Source organism: Convolutriloba macropyga, chromosome 3 (genome assembly GCF_964194025.1).
Source record: "Convolutriloba macropyga chromosome 3, txConMacr16.3, whole genome shotgun sequence".
NCBI lineage: Eukaryota > Metazoa > Xenacoelomorpha > Acoela > Convolutidae > Convolutriloba > Convolutriloba macropyga.
The window spans coordinates 67,300,245-67,315,840 of record NC_134470.1 but is presented as its reverse complement, the minus strand read 5'-3'; the positions used below and the strand labels follow the sequence as shown (position 1 = coordinate 67,315,840).

General features: G+C 33.9%; 2 protein-coding genes across 4 annotated transcripts in view; both read right to left on the bottom strand.

Annotated features, from left to right (window-relative positions):
- Positions 1-15,596, bottom strand: part of LOC142336383 (uncharacterized) — a 547,349-nt gene that overhangs the window by 50,799 nt on the left and 480,954 nt on the right. Inside the window, exon 1 of one of the 2 annotated variants that reach the window (XM_075385170.1) lies at positions 13,128-13,138. The exons of the other annotated variant lie outside the window; for it this stretch is intronic. The gene's annotated coding sequence lies outside the window, so the exon portion shown is untranslated. Of the gene's footprint in view, positions 1-13,127; positions 13,139-15,596 lie in introns of those variants that run through there. 2 annotated transcript variants of the gene reach the window in all.
- The window catches only part of LOC142336381 (uncharacterized), a 62,790-nt gene that overhangs the window by 23,617 nt on the left and 23,577 nt on the right, over positions 1-15,596 (bottom strand). For both annotated transcript variants that reach the window (XM_075385165.1, XM_075385166.1), the window contains exon 3: positions 2,387-2,603. In XM_075385165.1, the coding sequence (XP_075241280.1) occupies positions 2,387-2,600 (214 nt within the window). In that variant the 5' untranslated portion in view covers positions 2,601-2,603. The remainder of the gene's footprint in view (positions 1-2,386; positions 2,604-15,596) is intronic.

The window sequence follows — 15,596 nt, the reverse complement described above, 5'->3', positions numbered from 1 at the left end:
TGAAAATTAAAACAAATACATTCAATGACATAAGAGATATTAGGTAACAAACGAATGCTTGGTACAGGTTATTAACTTACACCTCTTGAAGCAACCATTTGGACCTTTGAAAGGCTAGACTTGTAATCAGAGTACAAAAAGAATAATTGAAGGCAAAACACAAGAACTATATTAAAGTTAACTAAAACTCTTCGTCAGAGCCATAAAAACCATTAGGTTTTCTGAAAACAAACTATATCTACATTCGGCCTCAATTTTACGTAAATGGGAGCTGTCATTAATGAGGCCAAAAATTAAAAATTTTGTCAGTAATTAACATTAAACAAAAGCAAAATATTTTGAAATAAAGGCAGCACCAAAAAATTAGGAATTTTCTGATTGTAAGAATCCATGATAATATCAAACCTATCCCTGATTTTTCCGCGCGACTAAGAAACCACCCAAGTGTTCCAAAAGATTGAGAATTAGACTATTTGCTGAGGGGAAATACTTCAAATATTAAAAAAAAAGTTGATGCTTTTTGTTTAATTATAGAGTTCAAATTGTAAAAAAACGGCAAAATTTTATTTCCAGTGTACCAAAAAAAGCATATTTTGTGCCATTTTGATGAAAAAACAAAAATTGAAAGTTTCATCAAAATTTTTAGCCAAAAACATTTTAATAAAACAATTCAGCAACGCTCTTCTATCTTAAACTAAAACAAAAACACTGTATCATTAAAAATTTTTAACATTTTTAATTACATATCAAAATTTTGCAAAAAAATACGGAAAATATGAACAAAAACTGTCGAATATTAACAAAACTTTAAACCTCGATAACTCCCTGTAGAAAACGAAATTCGAAAAAAAAAATCTTTTTAATTCCATATTCTAGTATGTACATGCTTTCTAATGATACCACTCACAACGCTCTACGATGAATATATCGATCGGCCAAAATTGTCTGAACAAAAAAAACCCATTTGAGTATATAGTTCCTCCCTCCGCACTAAAGTGAGGGTCGGAACAATAAATTTCGAGAAAAACTGAATTTCATTCGATCAGAATATCACAACCAATCAAATTCGTATCAACTCTGAACAACAGATTTTAAAACATAGCAAGCAGATTGCCAGAAAATAGCCGCAATAGCTTCGTAGATCTGCAGTCTCAAAAAACAGTAAAAAAGACAGACCAAAAAATTCGTTTTTTCAATGAAGGCTGTTATGTTATATTTTGATTAAAAATCTGTATACGTTTTTGCTGCCTCTATTAGCTGCTCTCAAATAATCTTCATTTAAAGTGACACACACCCCATTTGACCTTATCTCTGAGATTAAGTAAGTAAAAGTCAATTTCAAAGTGAGGAAGTCATTTTTGAGAGTGAGGTAAGCCAAGTGTGACCATAAACTTAATCACGCCAAAGAACAAAAAAATTCGCTCCACTAAGAGCAGAAAATGAGGTCACACACGCACTTCAGTTGAAATTGCATGAACGAATGAACAAAAAGCAGAATTTAAGTGACTGTGACGTCATATGGTCGTAACAAAAATCGCGACTACGAAATAAAAAAAACATAGCAGGACAAGTCCTGACGTACAATTCAAAGAATTTTCATTGACTAAACAGAACACTAGGCCTAGAACGGACTATGAATGAATTGGGAAAATTATATAGAAAAAATCCAATCCAAAAAAACTGTAAAAATCAAAGGGATATTGCCGCATGTGAACAAAAAACCACTAGCGAGAAAGCGAATTTTTGTTCAAACACCGTTTTCTCACTCTGCTTTAAATTTAGAGCAAAAAAAATTTCACGCCGCAAAACCACTCGCTTTTTCGCTCCACTTCCCGTTCCGGCGTGAACAAAATCACTACTCCAATTTGACTTCAAAAATCATGAAAATGTGTGAACAGATCTTAAAAGACAGCGCCCCAATACGATTCAAATTCTTTGAATTGTAAAAAAACCTAAACCACCGCAATATAGCTCCGCTCAGCTTTTAGCTTCGCAGCTATAAAAATGACAAAGGGGACCCAATTAATTGGTGCAAAGTTATTTTGAGCAATTAAAAACTGTCAACTGGTGCCTGATGTGTGAACAGATCTTTAAAAAAGACAGCGCCCCAATACAATTCAAATTCTTTGAATTGTAAAAACCAAGAGAAGGCCAAAAACAGCCCCAGCTATCGCTGTGCGGCTATTAATAATAGACTTGAATGTAGCTAAAACTATCTTGACAAGTGGCATTTACAACTCCAAATAAACAGGGAGATAAACAAAAAAAATTATCTCGCAAGTATTGTACAGGTATTCATTGTAGTCAGAATCTTAATTCATTACTTCGTCAGAACAAGTCAAAGGTAGGCTTCTAAAAGTTTTTCAGAAACTATTACCATTATTACCTCCCATCATCATAACTGCCGCGCTTCCTCCTGCCTGTGGAGGCAGCATTGGCCTACCTCCAAATCCACTTCCACCAGCCATACTTTGCGGAGGCGGTGCTCTTGAGGCTCTCTGCCCCAGTGGAATAGTATTGGCAGCCGTTGCCTTTGGCCCTGGAGGCCGAGCTCGACGGGCTGATCCATATTGAATGTCTCCGTACCCCTTTTGGGCCATCAACTGAAAGTAAAATATGTGCTTTATCATTATTTTAAGTTTGAGTAGTTTGTAGTCAAACTTTCGAAATCCATTATTATACAGTTCAATATGCCTGTTTATTGCACCTCGGAAAATCATGAGATTACCAGCCGGCACAAACGTTCGGGAACAACTGTTTGAAACTTGAGGCCTAACAAACTCTGGAGGATTCAATTGACAGGAAATACCAATCTCTCTGCATTCGTAATTTTAATCTTCCAAACACCACTTTTTCCTCGAGATACGGACCGAACCAGAACGTGATTGAACTCTAAAATCGATCTTCCTGCTAAAAGAGGTATGATGCCAAAGCGGAGAAAAAAATCCCACTAAATGCTCACACGCAAGTCACTTTTGCGTGAAAAAAAAACAGCAATTTTCGTAAATACATATAAAGCAAGATTCCGCTTGATGAGAGCCGCTTATCTTTGAAAATTGAACAACAGAAAGGAGGAATGTCTCAAACCATAAAACGTTTGCTCGCTCCCCGAAAACTTTTGATAACGCACATATAAGCTCATTGAAGCTAGTTGCTCTTGTATCACCGAAACATGGCTTCACAAAATTACCGAAACTCAATTTTTTGCAATAACTACCAACAACTACATTCCTGCGATAGACAAGAGAGGGGTAGGAGTATGTGTTTATGTAAAAAACAACGATAATTTAGTAAAAGAAAATAAATCACAACGGCATTCAAGCTTTTAAGTGTCAAAATACATACTGAACAAAACTTACTTATGTTATATCAAATACCTGAAGACAAGCAAATTGTGCGGAAAATTCAATATGATTTTTCTAAAAAAAATATTAAATATGAGCAAATGATCAATATTTTGGATATCAGCCTTAAAACAGAGCACTAAGGAGACAAGTTAATAAGCTCTTATTGACGTTCTTTTCTGTAATAGACTTGCTACTGCAGCAACAGACAGCTCTGATATCTCTGACCATCATGCTATTCACCATCATGCAAGTTTGAGATATGGAGAACAGCGATCCTTGTTGAGGAGGTTGCTTTTCCGTTTGATTGATGAAGCGATGGAAAAAACGTAGTGTCCGATCAAAATAGTGCAGTTGAGATTATTGAACGCTCAAAAAAATGCGGACACTGGAGCAATATTTGCTTAAAACTGTGACAATACCAAATTGTCTAGCAACGAATGGCTTCAAGAGTCCGTTTTCTGACTACCCAAAACAACAAACGAAAAAATCGAGACTCTTGCTAAGCTCCACTCGAAGTTAAGCCTGGATTGTTAATGCTTGCAATTTTCCATGCCCGCTTGAAAACAACAAAGTTTTCTAAGGATAAAACCATTAAGTTTTAGCCCAATTTCCCTTCTAGCAGCTTCCGGTAAATTTTTCCAAAAATAAAACAATTTTAATTGGTTTAATTCCTTTTTAGTTAAAAAAACCGCAAAAGTTTGGATTTCGTCAAAGATTAACTACAGTTAATGAGTTGATAACACAAGTGAAGAAATTCCGAATAATTGGCCAAAGTCAGAGTATTTGACAAAAAGTACTTTCATAAAATTGACAAAAAGCCTTTGATATTGTCGAGCACAATATTTTGCAACTCAATTTTCGAAATTACGGCTTCAGAGGGATCGTATCTCACTTAATTTATTCTTACGTAGAAAAACTCCAGAAACTAATACATAAACAGAGGCAATAGAAGACAATTAAACGTGGCTCAATATTGGGTCCATTACTTTTCATTAAGGTTAATGACATGTCTAGCTCCAATACCCGTTAAAAAAGATTGCGTACTCTATGCTGATGATGCAATAACCTCACACTGCACTAGTTGGCAGCAATGCACGACTCAGAGCTTAACAAATTTAATAAATAAATAATTGTGGTTTCTGCGTAATCGCAGCGGAACAGCATTAGGCCTACAGTAGCCTGTTTTCAGCTGCCCTTTTTCTTATTATTCCCCACATTTCAGACTGATCTGTTTATGAAACTGGTTTTTGTATTATAACTGGTTTTTGAAAACAGGGTGACACTCAGGACAGTAAAAACATGCTTCTCGGCAAAAACACACCAATGATCAGCAATGTGCTGATTAGTCAAACAAAGACATAAAAATATAAGAATTATTATTTTTGACCAGTTCCTTTTCACGGAACGCATGGTTAGTCAGAGGACAGCTGTTGAAATTCTGCTCAATGTTCTATCGCTCAAGGATAGTGTTCAACCAAAATCTGTAGGTGAAAACATTCAATAATTACGTAGAGCCGATTGATCATTTTAGAATATCAGTTTACGAATTTTCGAGAGCACACGTCTTCAAGCCAAAGCCATTTCTCGAAGCGCAAGTTAAATTTATTGAAAACTCACGAACTGAGTGCTAGAATTGCAATGACGAGGAACTTCATGCCTATAAAGTTTTAAAACTTATTGTAACACTTACGGAAAGAATATTTGTCCGAAACAGTTGCTGACTCCCTAATTGATTTTGAGCTCAAAACATGTTGAAATAAGGAAAACTGGAATGTTCCTTTCTGAAGGATAAAACCTAAAAAACAAAATCACAGTAACGCTAAAAAAAATCTGAATTACGGAAAATGGTTTGGAGGAAATTGTAAGCTGGAAAGAAATTGAAATAATATTTTTTCAGATATTTAGGACTTTTCAAAATCGGCCACTTTGATTAGGTGAAAAACTATTTTAGTACTTGGAAACATCGCTTAGCTATAATTTTTTTGATGGTGGGTTTATGCTCATTTTTCGCGAAATATATGTTTTACGATATTATACCCGAATAACTTACGCAACTCTTCTAATAGGCGCCTGGAAACGAACCATGTAGGTTCACAACTCTTCCAATAGTCGATTGGAAACGACTCGGATAGGTTCAAAAGCGTCCTGGTAGTGCCGATTTTTAATTCTCTTTTATGTATTTGTACTTTTAATTTCCGAAAGGTACTGTTTCTTGACTCTACGCACAACTTTGAAACCCTATTTCTCTGGCTTCTAAATCATAGCTCGATTAGAGACAATAAAGGGCTCAGAAAATGGTCAGTCAGGGTATAATGACCAAGAAAACTAGTGAACAAAAATAGTGATAGAAAACATTACAATAGAAAACAGAAAATATTACAAGATACAATAGTAAAAGAAATCAATGAAAACATTAGAAAGCAAACTCAAAAGCTAATTAAACACAAAAAATTTTATGGTTTATATTCCTTGTGATCAGCCCAAAAACTCTAGCAAAAAGTGAATTATTGTTTATTGGGCTAAATTTCGGTTCACAGCATTTCTGGCATTTTTCTTTACAAAAATGAAGATACTCCTTTGGTCCGAAGGAAAGTCTCCTAAAATAATAACTCTGCAAAACGACAGACAAATAAAACGAATGGTCATTACTTAACCCGGCAGTTAAGTTGACCAACTAGGACAAACTCAGGAAAAACTTCCGAATCACAAACCTAAAATTAATTTCAACAAACTATAGTCTCTCAAACAAACAATGAGAAATCAAATTGAAGAAAACCTAATAAAACTAGCTAGCCAGCTAGCTAGCTAGCTAGCTAGCTAACGAGCAGATCAGTATGAAACTCAAAGGAGGTGTCAAGAGCGTAGAAAATGCATTTAAAACCACTCTTTCTGACCAGCAAACGATGAACACAAGTTGCTAACACAATTGGTGAAAATCATCACTAAAATAGCCGGAAGCCTTATTTGTTTCTCTACCATTACCAAAACTTACATCATCCAAAACCTATGATAAAAAAACAAAAAACGTTGTTTCAAAGAAGCTGAAAAATCCTGACAGGAATTTGCTTATGCGCATGTATGCCGACGTGCTAGCTGAAAGCTTAAAAATAAAATAACAAGGTAACTTCACAAAAAAAACGAAAACAATGTACCAATCTGTTCTTTTTATTTAAATCAGTTAAATTGAATGCTACCAAACATACGAAACCAGTAACAACGTTATAGTAAATTCAACAGATCAGACTGATGCATGAGCAGAAACAATAAAGGGATAAAGAGACTGTTCTTGTCAAAAAATTATAAAAACACAACCGACAAAACTTCGGAAGAATTGCTCTCGAACGAATAGTGGGAGCTCTAATCAATTGCAGCCTGCTTCAGTCGCGGGCAGGGAGGGAGGGGAAGCCTAAATGGGACTAAGAAACTCAATATTGGCTTCAAATAACCACATTAGAGGTTAACATATACCACTATTAAGCCTTAGAGTTAAAAAATGGCACAAGTTTCGGCGCATTTTTCATTTGACTTTTAGTATTAAGCTGCCGCCAATTGAATGTGAACAAAAAACTACTAGCGAGAAAACGAATTTTCGAATTTTTGGTCAAAAACCATTTTCTCACTCTAATTTAAAATTAGAGCAAAAAAATACGCCTCAGAGCCAATAGCTTCTTCGCTCCACTTCCTGTTTCGGCGTGACCAACATCATCACTCCAATTTGACTTCAAAAATCATGAAAATGTGTACAGATCTTAAAAAGATAGCGCTCCAATACAATTCATATTCTTTGAATTGTAAAAAGGAGAGCGCCTAAATAACATCCGTTGAGAGGCTGACGGCGTCTATTAATAACTCTCATTTGAAAATATTCTGCTATCTATTTACTCTTTGAGTTCACATTGTAAAAGGTACTTTCAAAGAGAATGTCCATCGCCCCCGTTAGCTGTCCTTATACTCTATATTTCCTTCCTTCTATTTTTCTCTTTCAATAACGCAAAGAGAGGCAGGATTAGTCATTGTAGTTTTTACACCCAATTTTGAAATCACACATTATCAAAAAAATGACTGGCGTTGTACGTATTGCTCTCGAATGACTCGCGGAGCTCAGTTATATAATAGCCGGCAATAAATAACATAACCGACTAAACGTCGGAAGAATCGCTCTCGAACGATTAGTGGGAGCTCTAATCAATTGCAGCCTGCTTCAGTCCCGGGGGGGGGGGGGGGGAGGAGGGAGGGGGAGGTGTAGGGAGGGAGAGGGAGCCTAAATGGGACTAAAAAGTTCAATATTGGCTTCAAATAACCACATTAGAGGTTAACATATACCACTATTAAGATTTAAAGTTAAAAAATGGCACCAGTTTCGGCGCACTTTTCAATTGACTTTTAGTATTAAGCTGCCGCCAATTGAATACAGCTGCTTGAAATTGCCATTGAGAGAGAAATTTAGATCACGCGAAACGCAAAAAGTCAAGAGCGTAAAAGTCAAAATTGTCAAGCGAAAATTTTGCATAAAAAGACACACGTTTACAATAATTGCTATGAAATTCGTTCAAGAGTAATTAAAAATAAATAGAAGGTACATCCAAAACAGAAGCATACATATCAGTTGATGTCTGAAGCTTCAGACAAATAGATTCACATCACACAGCAACACGCGTTCCAAACGTTGTACCATCATAAGCAAACAATTAACTTCGGCAGAAGGTTGTGGAACGAATGAAATAAGAAAAATTTTTCCAATGCCAAGACTACCATTAACAAAAACAAAGATTTTGTCAGACCTTGCAACCGTAGATTAAAAAACTCTAACCATTAATCAGATCCGGTGACGGAGCATTGTATTTCTAAAATAACAGAGCTTTGTTTGAACAATAAGAACCGCGTTTGACAAAAAAACTTACCAATCTCTTCTGTGTTCAATGATTTCTTCTTATCACCACTAAAGACATCTACAAAACTGCGGGAATCATATCGTTCAGAGCCTCAAACCAAAAGTGATATTTCAAGGCAGGTGCTATACTTCTCCCAAAGACAATCAAGGTAATCTTGAATCAAAACTCAAGGGACTTGAAGAAATCAGGATGTGCTAAACGGAGCTAATAAAAAAAAATGCTCAACCAAGTTCTGTAAACTAAAAGTATAAAATTTTTGAAAGCATATTACACAAAAACTTTAGTTTGATCATTATTCATTGTGATAAACCCTAAAACGCGAGCAAATAAGAAAAATATCCTTTATTCGGTTCAATTTGGGTTAGTGGCATTGGCGAAACGATAGAAATATTAAAATAACTGGGATAAATCGTTTAATAATACTGACCTCAGAACCCCAAACTTCTAGCTTCCAGAAACAAATCATCAAAAATCAGGAATAATAAAAGGCTAACAAATCCGGACGCCCATTTGCTCATGCGAATTTATGCCGACTTGCTACTAGAGGGTTCTCCCAATAAAGGGTGCACGAAATCGAATTAGATTGGTTAATTAGGAAGCTACTAGAACTACGCAAAAAACTAAAAAAGTTAATAGTCATCCATCAGAACAGATTGGTGTTTGATCAGAAACAATCAAGGGATGAAGAGATGGTTCTTCTCTCAAATCATATCAGGGTACAATCATGGTAAAAAAAATAACAGGGTACATCCAAAAGCGACAAAATATACATATCAGCTGACATCAAGAACCTCAGACAAACAGATTTTCTTCAGACACAGCAAAAAAGTGTCAATTGGCATCAATGGCAATTATTCAACTTCAGAAAGTTTTTGCTTGAATGAGAAAAACAAAAGTCCTTTCCCAAGGCCAATACCAACAAAAACAAAAAATTAATTCATCAGAACGTAAAATTGTAGAATAGGAAACTTTATCGATTAAGCGGCTCCGTTGACCACGCATCATTGAATTTCTAGAAATAGTGTTTTGTTTGAACAATAATAACAGCATTTGACAAAAAATCTCATGAAACTTTGTTCTTTAACTTCTTTTTATCACTACTAAAGAGAGCTACAAAAGTGCAAAGTTCATCTTTCAGAACCTCAAACGAAACGTGGAATTCCATGAAGTCAAAAGGGATTTACTACACCGTTCACAAAGAGCATCGCAATATAATCCTGACTCACAACTCAAAGGGTTTATATAAAAAAATTACCAATGGCTCAGCTGAGATAATAACTGCTAAAAAGTCCTTGTTTTTCAATGACGAAATGGAAACAGGACAATTACACAATTGCCAACCTAAAAAGATTACCAGAACCCGCTACAGACAATCTTAAGCAATTTTCAAAGCCAAAAAAACGATGCCGAAAAAGGAGATGAAATAAAAATGCCTCACAAAAAATACTCAACAAGTTATGTGGACTATAGAGTAAAGTATTTTGAAAGCAGACTTTGCAAAAATGTAAGAAGAATCAGCATTCGTTGTGATCACCCCTGAAACACGAGCAAAAAATTGGCTCAATTTGGCTTCATGGCATTTCAAAAATGGGATACTAAAATGGCCCCGAGGATGGTCACCTAAAACGAAAGATCTGCAAAACCAAGTGCGAAGCAAGCCGAAAAACCAGCACTCAAACTAAAAAATGTTGCCAGAAACTGAAAAAAATAATACTAATGAGCCTCAAATGCTTGCAAAAATTCTGAAAACAAAGCACAACCAAAAATATCACACTTAAAATCAGCTACCAAGCTCTTATGCCTCCTGAAAAACAAAAAAAAACTTAAGTTATGGGTTAGCAGCATTCAATTTGGGTTAGTGGCATTGGCGAAACGATAGAAATATTAACACAACTGGGATAAATCGTTTAAAAATACTGACCTCAGAACCCCTAACTTCTAGCTTCCAGAAACAAATCATCAAAAATCAGGAATAAAAAAGGCTAAAAAATCCGGACGCCCATTTGCTCATGCGAATTTATGTCGACTTGCTACTAGAGGTTTCCCAAAAAAGGTTGCACGAAATCAAATTAGATTGGTTAATTAGGAAGCTACTAGAACTACGCAAAAAACTAAAAAAGTTAATAGTCATCCATCAGAACAGATTGGTGTTTGATCAGAAACAATCAAGGGATGAAGAGATGGTTCTTCTCTCAAATCATATCAGGGTACAATCATGGTAAAAAAAATAACAGGGTACATCCAAAAGCGACAAAATATACATATCAGCTGACATCAAGAACCTCAGACAAACAGATTTTCTTCAGACACAGCCAAAAAGTGTCAATTGGCATCAATGGTAATTATTCAACTTCAGAAAGTTTTTGCTTGAATGAGAAAAACAAAAGTCGTTTCCCAAGGCCAATACCAACGAAAAAAATTAATTCATCAGAACGCAAAATTGTAGACTAGAAAACTTTATCGATTAAGCGGCTCCGTTGACCACGCATCATTGTATTTCTAGAAATAGTGTTTTGTTTGAAAAATAATAACAAAATTTGACAAAAAATCTCATGAAACTTTGTTCTTTAACTTCTTTTTATCACTACTAAAGAGAGCTACAAAAGTGCAAAGTTCATCTTTCAGAACCTCAAACGAAACGTGGAATTCCATGAAGTCAAAAGGGGTTTACTACACCGTTCACAAAGAGCATCGCAATATAATCTTGACTCACAACTCAAAGGGTTTATATAAAAAAAATCACCAATGGCTCAGCTGAGATAATAACTGCTAAAAAGTCCTTGTTTCTCAATGACGAAATGGAAACAGGACAATTACACAATTGCCAACCTAAAAAGATTACCAGAAGCCGCTACAGACAATCTTAAGCAATTTTCAAAGCCAAAAAAAAAAACGATGCCGAAAAAGGAGATGAAATAAAAATGCCTCACAAAAAATACTCAACAAGTTATGTGGACTATAGAGTAAAGTATTTTGAAAGCAGACTTTGCAAAAAGGTAAGAAGAATCAGCATTCGTTGTGATCACCCCTGAAACACGAGCAAAAAATTGGCTCAATTTGGCTTCATGGCATTTCAAAAATGGGATACTAAAATGGCCCCGAGGATGGTCACCTAAAACGAAAGACTGCAAAACCAAGGGCGAAGCAAGCCGAAAAATCAGCACTCAAACTAAAAAATGTTGCCAGAAACTGAAAAAAAATAATACTAATGAGCCTCAAATGCTTGCAAAAATTCTGAAAACAAAGCACAACCAAAAATATCACACTTAAAATCAGCTACCAAGCTCTCTTATGCCTCCTGAAAAAGAAAAAAACTTAACAGTTATCATCTAGTTAGTTTTGAAGCTATCAAAGCACCAAAACAGGGAGATTAACAGACAACAAAAAAACTCAAATATGTTCATGAAAAAATTCAAATGTCAAAACACTAAGGATTGATATCAAATTCAAATGTCATGACAACTGGCTAGAAGACAAACTTAAACACATGGAACCCTAATGAAACGAATCATGTCTTCTTTCGAAGATCACCTGAACAACTCAACTATGAATGCAGAAAAGGATAGACCATCAAATTATCGACTAGGCAGCTTATCAACTGTTCTTCAAAAAACATGGACCAAAAATACCATAATTTCAAACTTGAACGGAACTGAAAACAAATAGACACAAGAATTTTTCTAAAAGCCTAAGACGGAGCAACTTCAAGTTTTCAGCAAATAATTGTTAAGTAACCTTTTTGTGAACATGAAAACAAATTAAGAACAAATAAATTGCTGTAGAAAAAAAACGAGGATATTAGTATAGCATTTGTATATTATGCTTTCTTGACCAGCAACAGAACAATTTTTTACGCAGAAAAGCAACAATCACACGAGATTCTGAAAAACAATCCGAGCATTTGATACTAAAGTGCAAGTGGTTCAACTCAATTGCACAAGCCAGAAAAAATTGTACAAAACCCTCGCAACAATTAAAATTTAAAAAATAAACTCAGTTATTAGACGTAATTATAGTCTCAAATTGAGCTACAGACAAGGACAAAACCAATTTCAAAAAATCGAAAAAACAGTAAAAACCAAAGTGAAATTGCCGCATGTGAACAAAAAAACCACTAGTGAGAAAGCTAATTTTTGTTCAAACACCGTTTTCTCACTCTACTTTAAAATAAGAGCAAAAAATTTCACGCCCCAAAACCTCTCGCTTTCTCGCTCCATTTCCTGTTTCGGCGTGACCAAAATAACTACTCCAATTTGACTTCAAAAATCAGGAAAATGTGTGAACATATCTTAAAAATGACAGCACCCCAATACAAACTCTTTGAATTGTAAAAGAAAACCAAGAAGGGCGATAATGCGGCTACTAAACAGAAACATCGACCGGAATTTTCACATCAGTACTAGGACGCGATCACTAGAATTACGGGTATCTTTCGACATAGAAGATTTTTGACTTTAGATACCAGTTTAATTCAATACTTTTCGCTCATTGAGATATTTTTTAAGTATTTCGGTCGAGCAGTGCGATATATGTATTACTATGAAGTTTAGCAGATGAAAACTGAAAACAAAATCATCGAAATTTTTTCGGTTATCAAACATTTCTTGCTTCTACCGTCAACCTAGTTCAAATTATTTAAAATTTATATAATTACTTCTAATTGCATGTTGTCATATCATGTTTTTTATACACACACACATATATATATATATATATATATATATATATATATATAAATGTACATTATATATATATATATATATATATATATATAATTTAAAATTTTTATAATTACTAAATGCATGTTGTCATATCGTTTTTTGTGTAAAAAATTTATTTATAATAGATATATATATATATATATATATATATATATATAAATATATATATTTAATAAGTATATAAAATAGATATGTATATATATATATATAATACATATAATTATATACTATATGTACATATAATTATATATATATATATATATATATAATATATATAAATACATATACATATATATATATATATATATATATATATATATATATATACATATATATATATATATATATATATATATAAATATATATATATATATATATATATATATATAAATTATATATAAAAAAATGATATGAGAACATGCAATTAGTAATTACAAAAATTGTAAAAAATACCTGGCATATTGCCAAAAAATAGCCGCAATAGCTTCGTAGATCTGCAGTCTCAAGAAAGAGTAAGACAGACCGAAAAAAATTGTCGTTTCATTGAAGGCTGATATGTTGTATTTTGATTAAAAAGCTGTATAAGTTTTTGCTGCCTCTATTAGTTGCTCTCAAATAACCTTCATTTAGAGTGACACACACCCATTTGACTATCTCTTTGAATTAAAGTAAATAAAAGTCAATTTCAAAGTGACCAAGGCATTTTTGAGAGTGAGGTAAGTCAAGTATGACCAAAAATTTAATCACGCGTATGAACAAAAAATCTCGCACCACTAAGAGCGAAAAATGACGTCACGCAAGCACTTCAATTGAAATTGCATGAACGAATGAACAAAATACAGATTTGAAAGGGTTGTGACGTCATATGACTGTAACAAAAATCTTGACGAAATAAGAAAAAACAAGAGAACGCCAATAATAACCCCAGCTATCTCTGTGCGACTATTAAAAAACATTTTCTGCTAAAATTTAAAGACTTCATCTCATTTCAATCCCCATGCCTTACTTTTAGCAGCCTTCATTAAGCAGTTCTCCCTTATTGATCTCAAACGTGTTTAGAGTATCATCAAGTCTCCTTCAAAATGCGATATAAGTCATTGTAAGATCATGAAAAAAAGACGAAAATAGAGGAAACTATATCAGCGATTAAAACGAAGGAGCGCGGTCTGAATATAACTCCGCCGAAAATCTTACCAAGCAAAAATTTTGAAAGCCAACAAGCAAAGAAAACTATAGCAAAAACATAATAACACTACTGAACTAACAAATCTACGGAAAAAATATAAGCTAAATCCCAAAAGAAATAGCCGACAGATTGCCGAAATAGCAGCAAAAGAGACTTACACGATGAACAAAACTGATAGCAACAGAATGAAATGAATTGATTCAGTTGCCACGCTTTACAGGGTTAAATCGTTAATTTATTTTGGTCGCCACGCTCTATTAATATCATTATATAGGAGTTCTGTGTTGACCGATAAAGGGGTTAGAGTTAGTCATCGCACAATATTTCTCGCACAGTTTAGCTAAAATACCGCCAAATAGTTTAAGAAACAACGTTACGCACATAAAAATAGCAAAAGGGCAATGAAACAGCACCATGAATAGCACGAAAAGTTGCTGAGGCGAAAAAAACTATACGAGCAAAAATCGGTCAAACAAAAAAATTACAACACGAAAAGTAGGTATTATAGGATTTGGATTTAAAAAACAGCAGAAGGACCAATGTAATTGCTACAAACTTTGCTTGAGTGCAATAAAGAAGGGAAGTTCTAAACACAGCAGGCACAATTCCAGAAAATAGCCGCAATAGCTTCGAAGATCTGCATTCTCAAAAACATAGTAAAAGAAAGAGACAAAACTTTTCATCAATGCTGAATTTTACCGCTTCATATTTTGATTACGAATCTGTACAACTTATTGCCGCTTTTATTAGTTGCGCTTAAAAATCTTCAATTAGTGACACGCACTCATCTGGCCCTATCTCTTTGAATTAAAATTGAAAAAGTCAATTCCAGAGTGAGGAAGTCATTTTTGAGAGAATTAAGTCACGTGTGACCAAAAACGTAATCACGCGAATCAACAAAAAACTCTCCAAAAATTATTAGTATGTAATATAGATATGTACATTACATATATATATGTACATTACATACATAGATATGTACATTACATATATATATATAAATTATAAACTATATGTACATATATAAATATACTATATGTACATATATATATATATATAATATAAATTTATATATATATATATATAATATAAATTTATATATATATATATATATATATAAATTACATATATAAAAATGATATGAGAACATGCAATTAGTAATTAAAAAAAAAGTAAAAAATACCTGGCATTTTGCCAAAAAATAGCCGCAATAGCTTCGTAGATCTGCAGTCTCAAGAAACAGTAAAGACAGACCAAAAAAATTGTCTTTTCATTGAAGGCTGATGTGTTGTATTTGGATTCGAAAGCTGTATAAGTTTTTGCTGCCTCTATTAGTTGCTCTCAAATAACCTTCATTTAGAGTGACACACACCCATTTGACTTATCTCTTTGAAATAAAGTAAATGAAAGTCAATTTCAAAGTGACCAAGGTATTTTTGAGGTAAGTCAA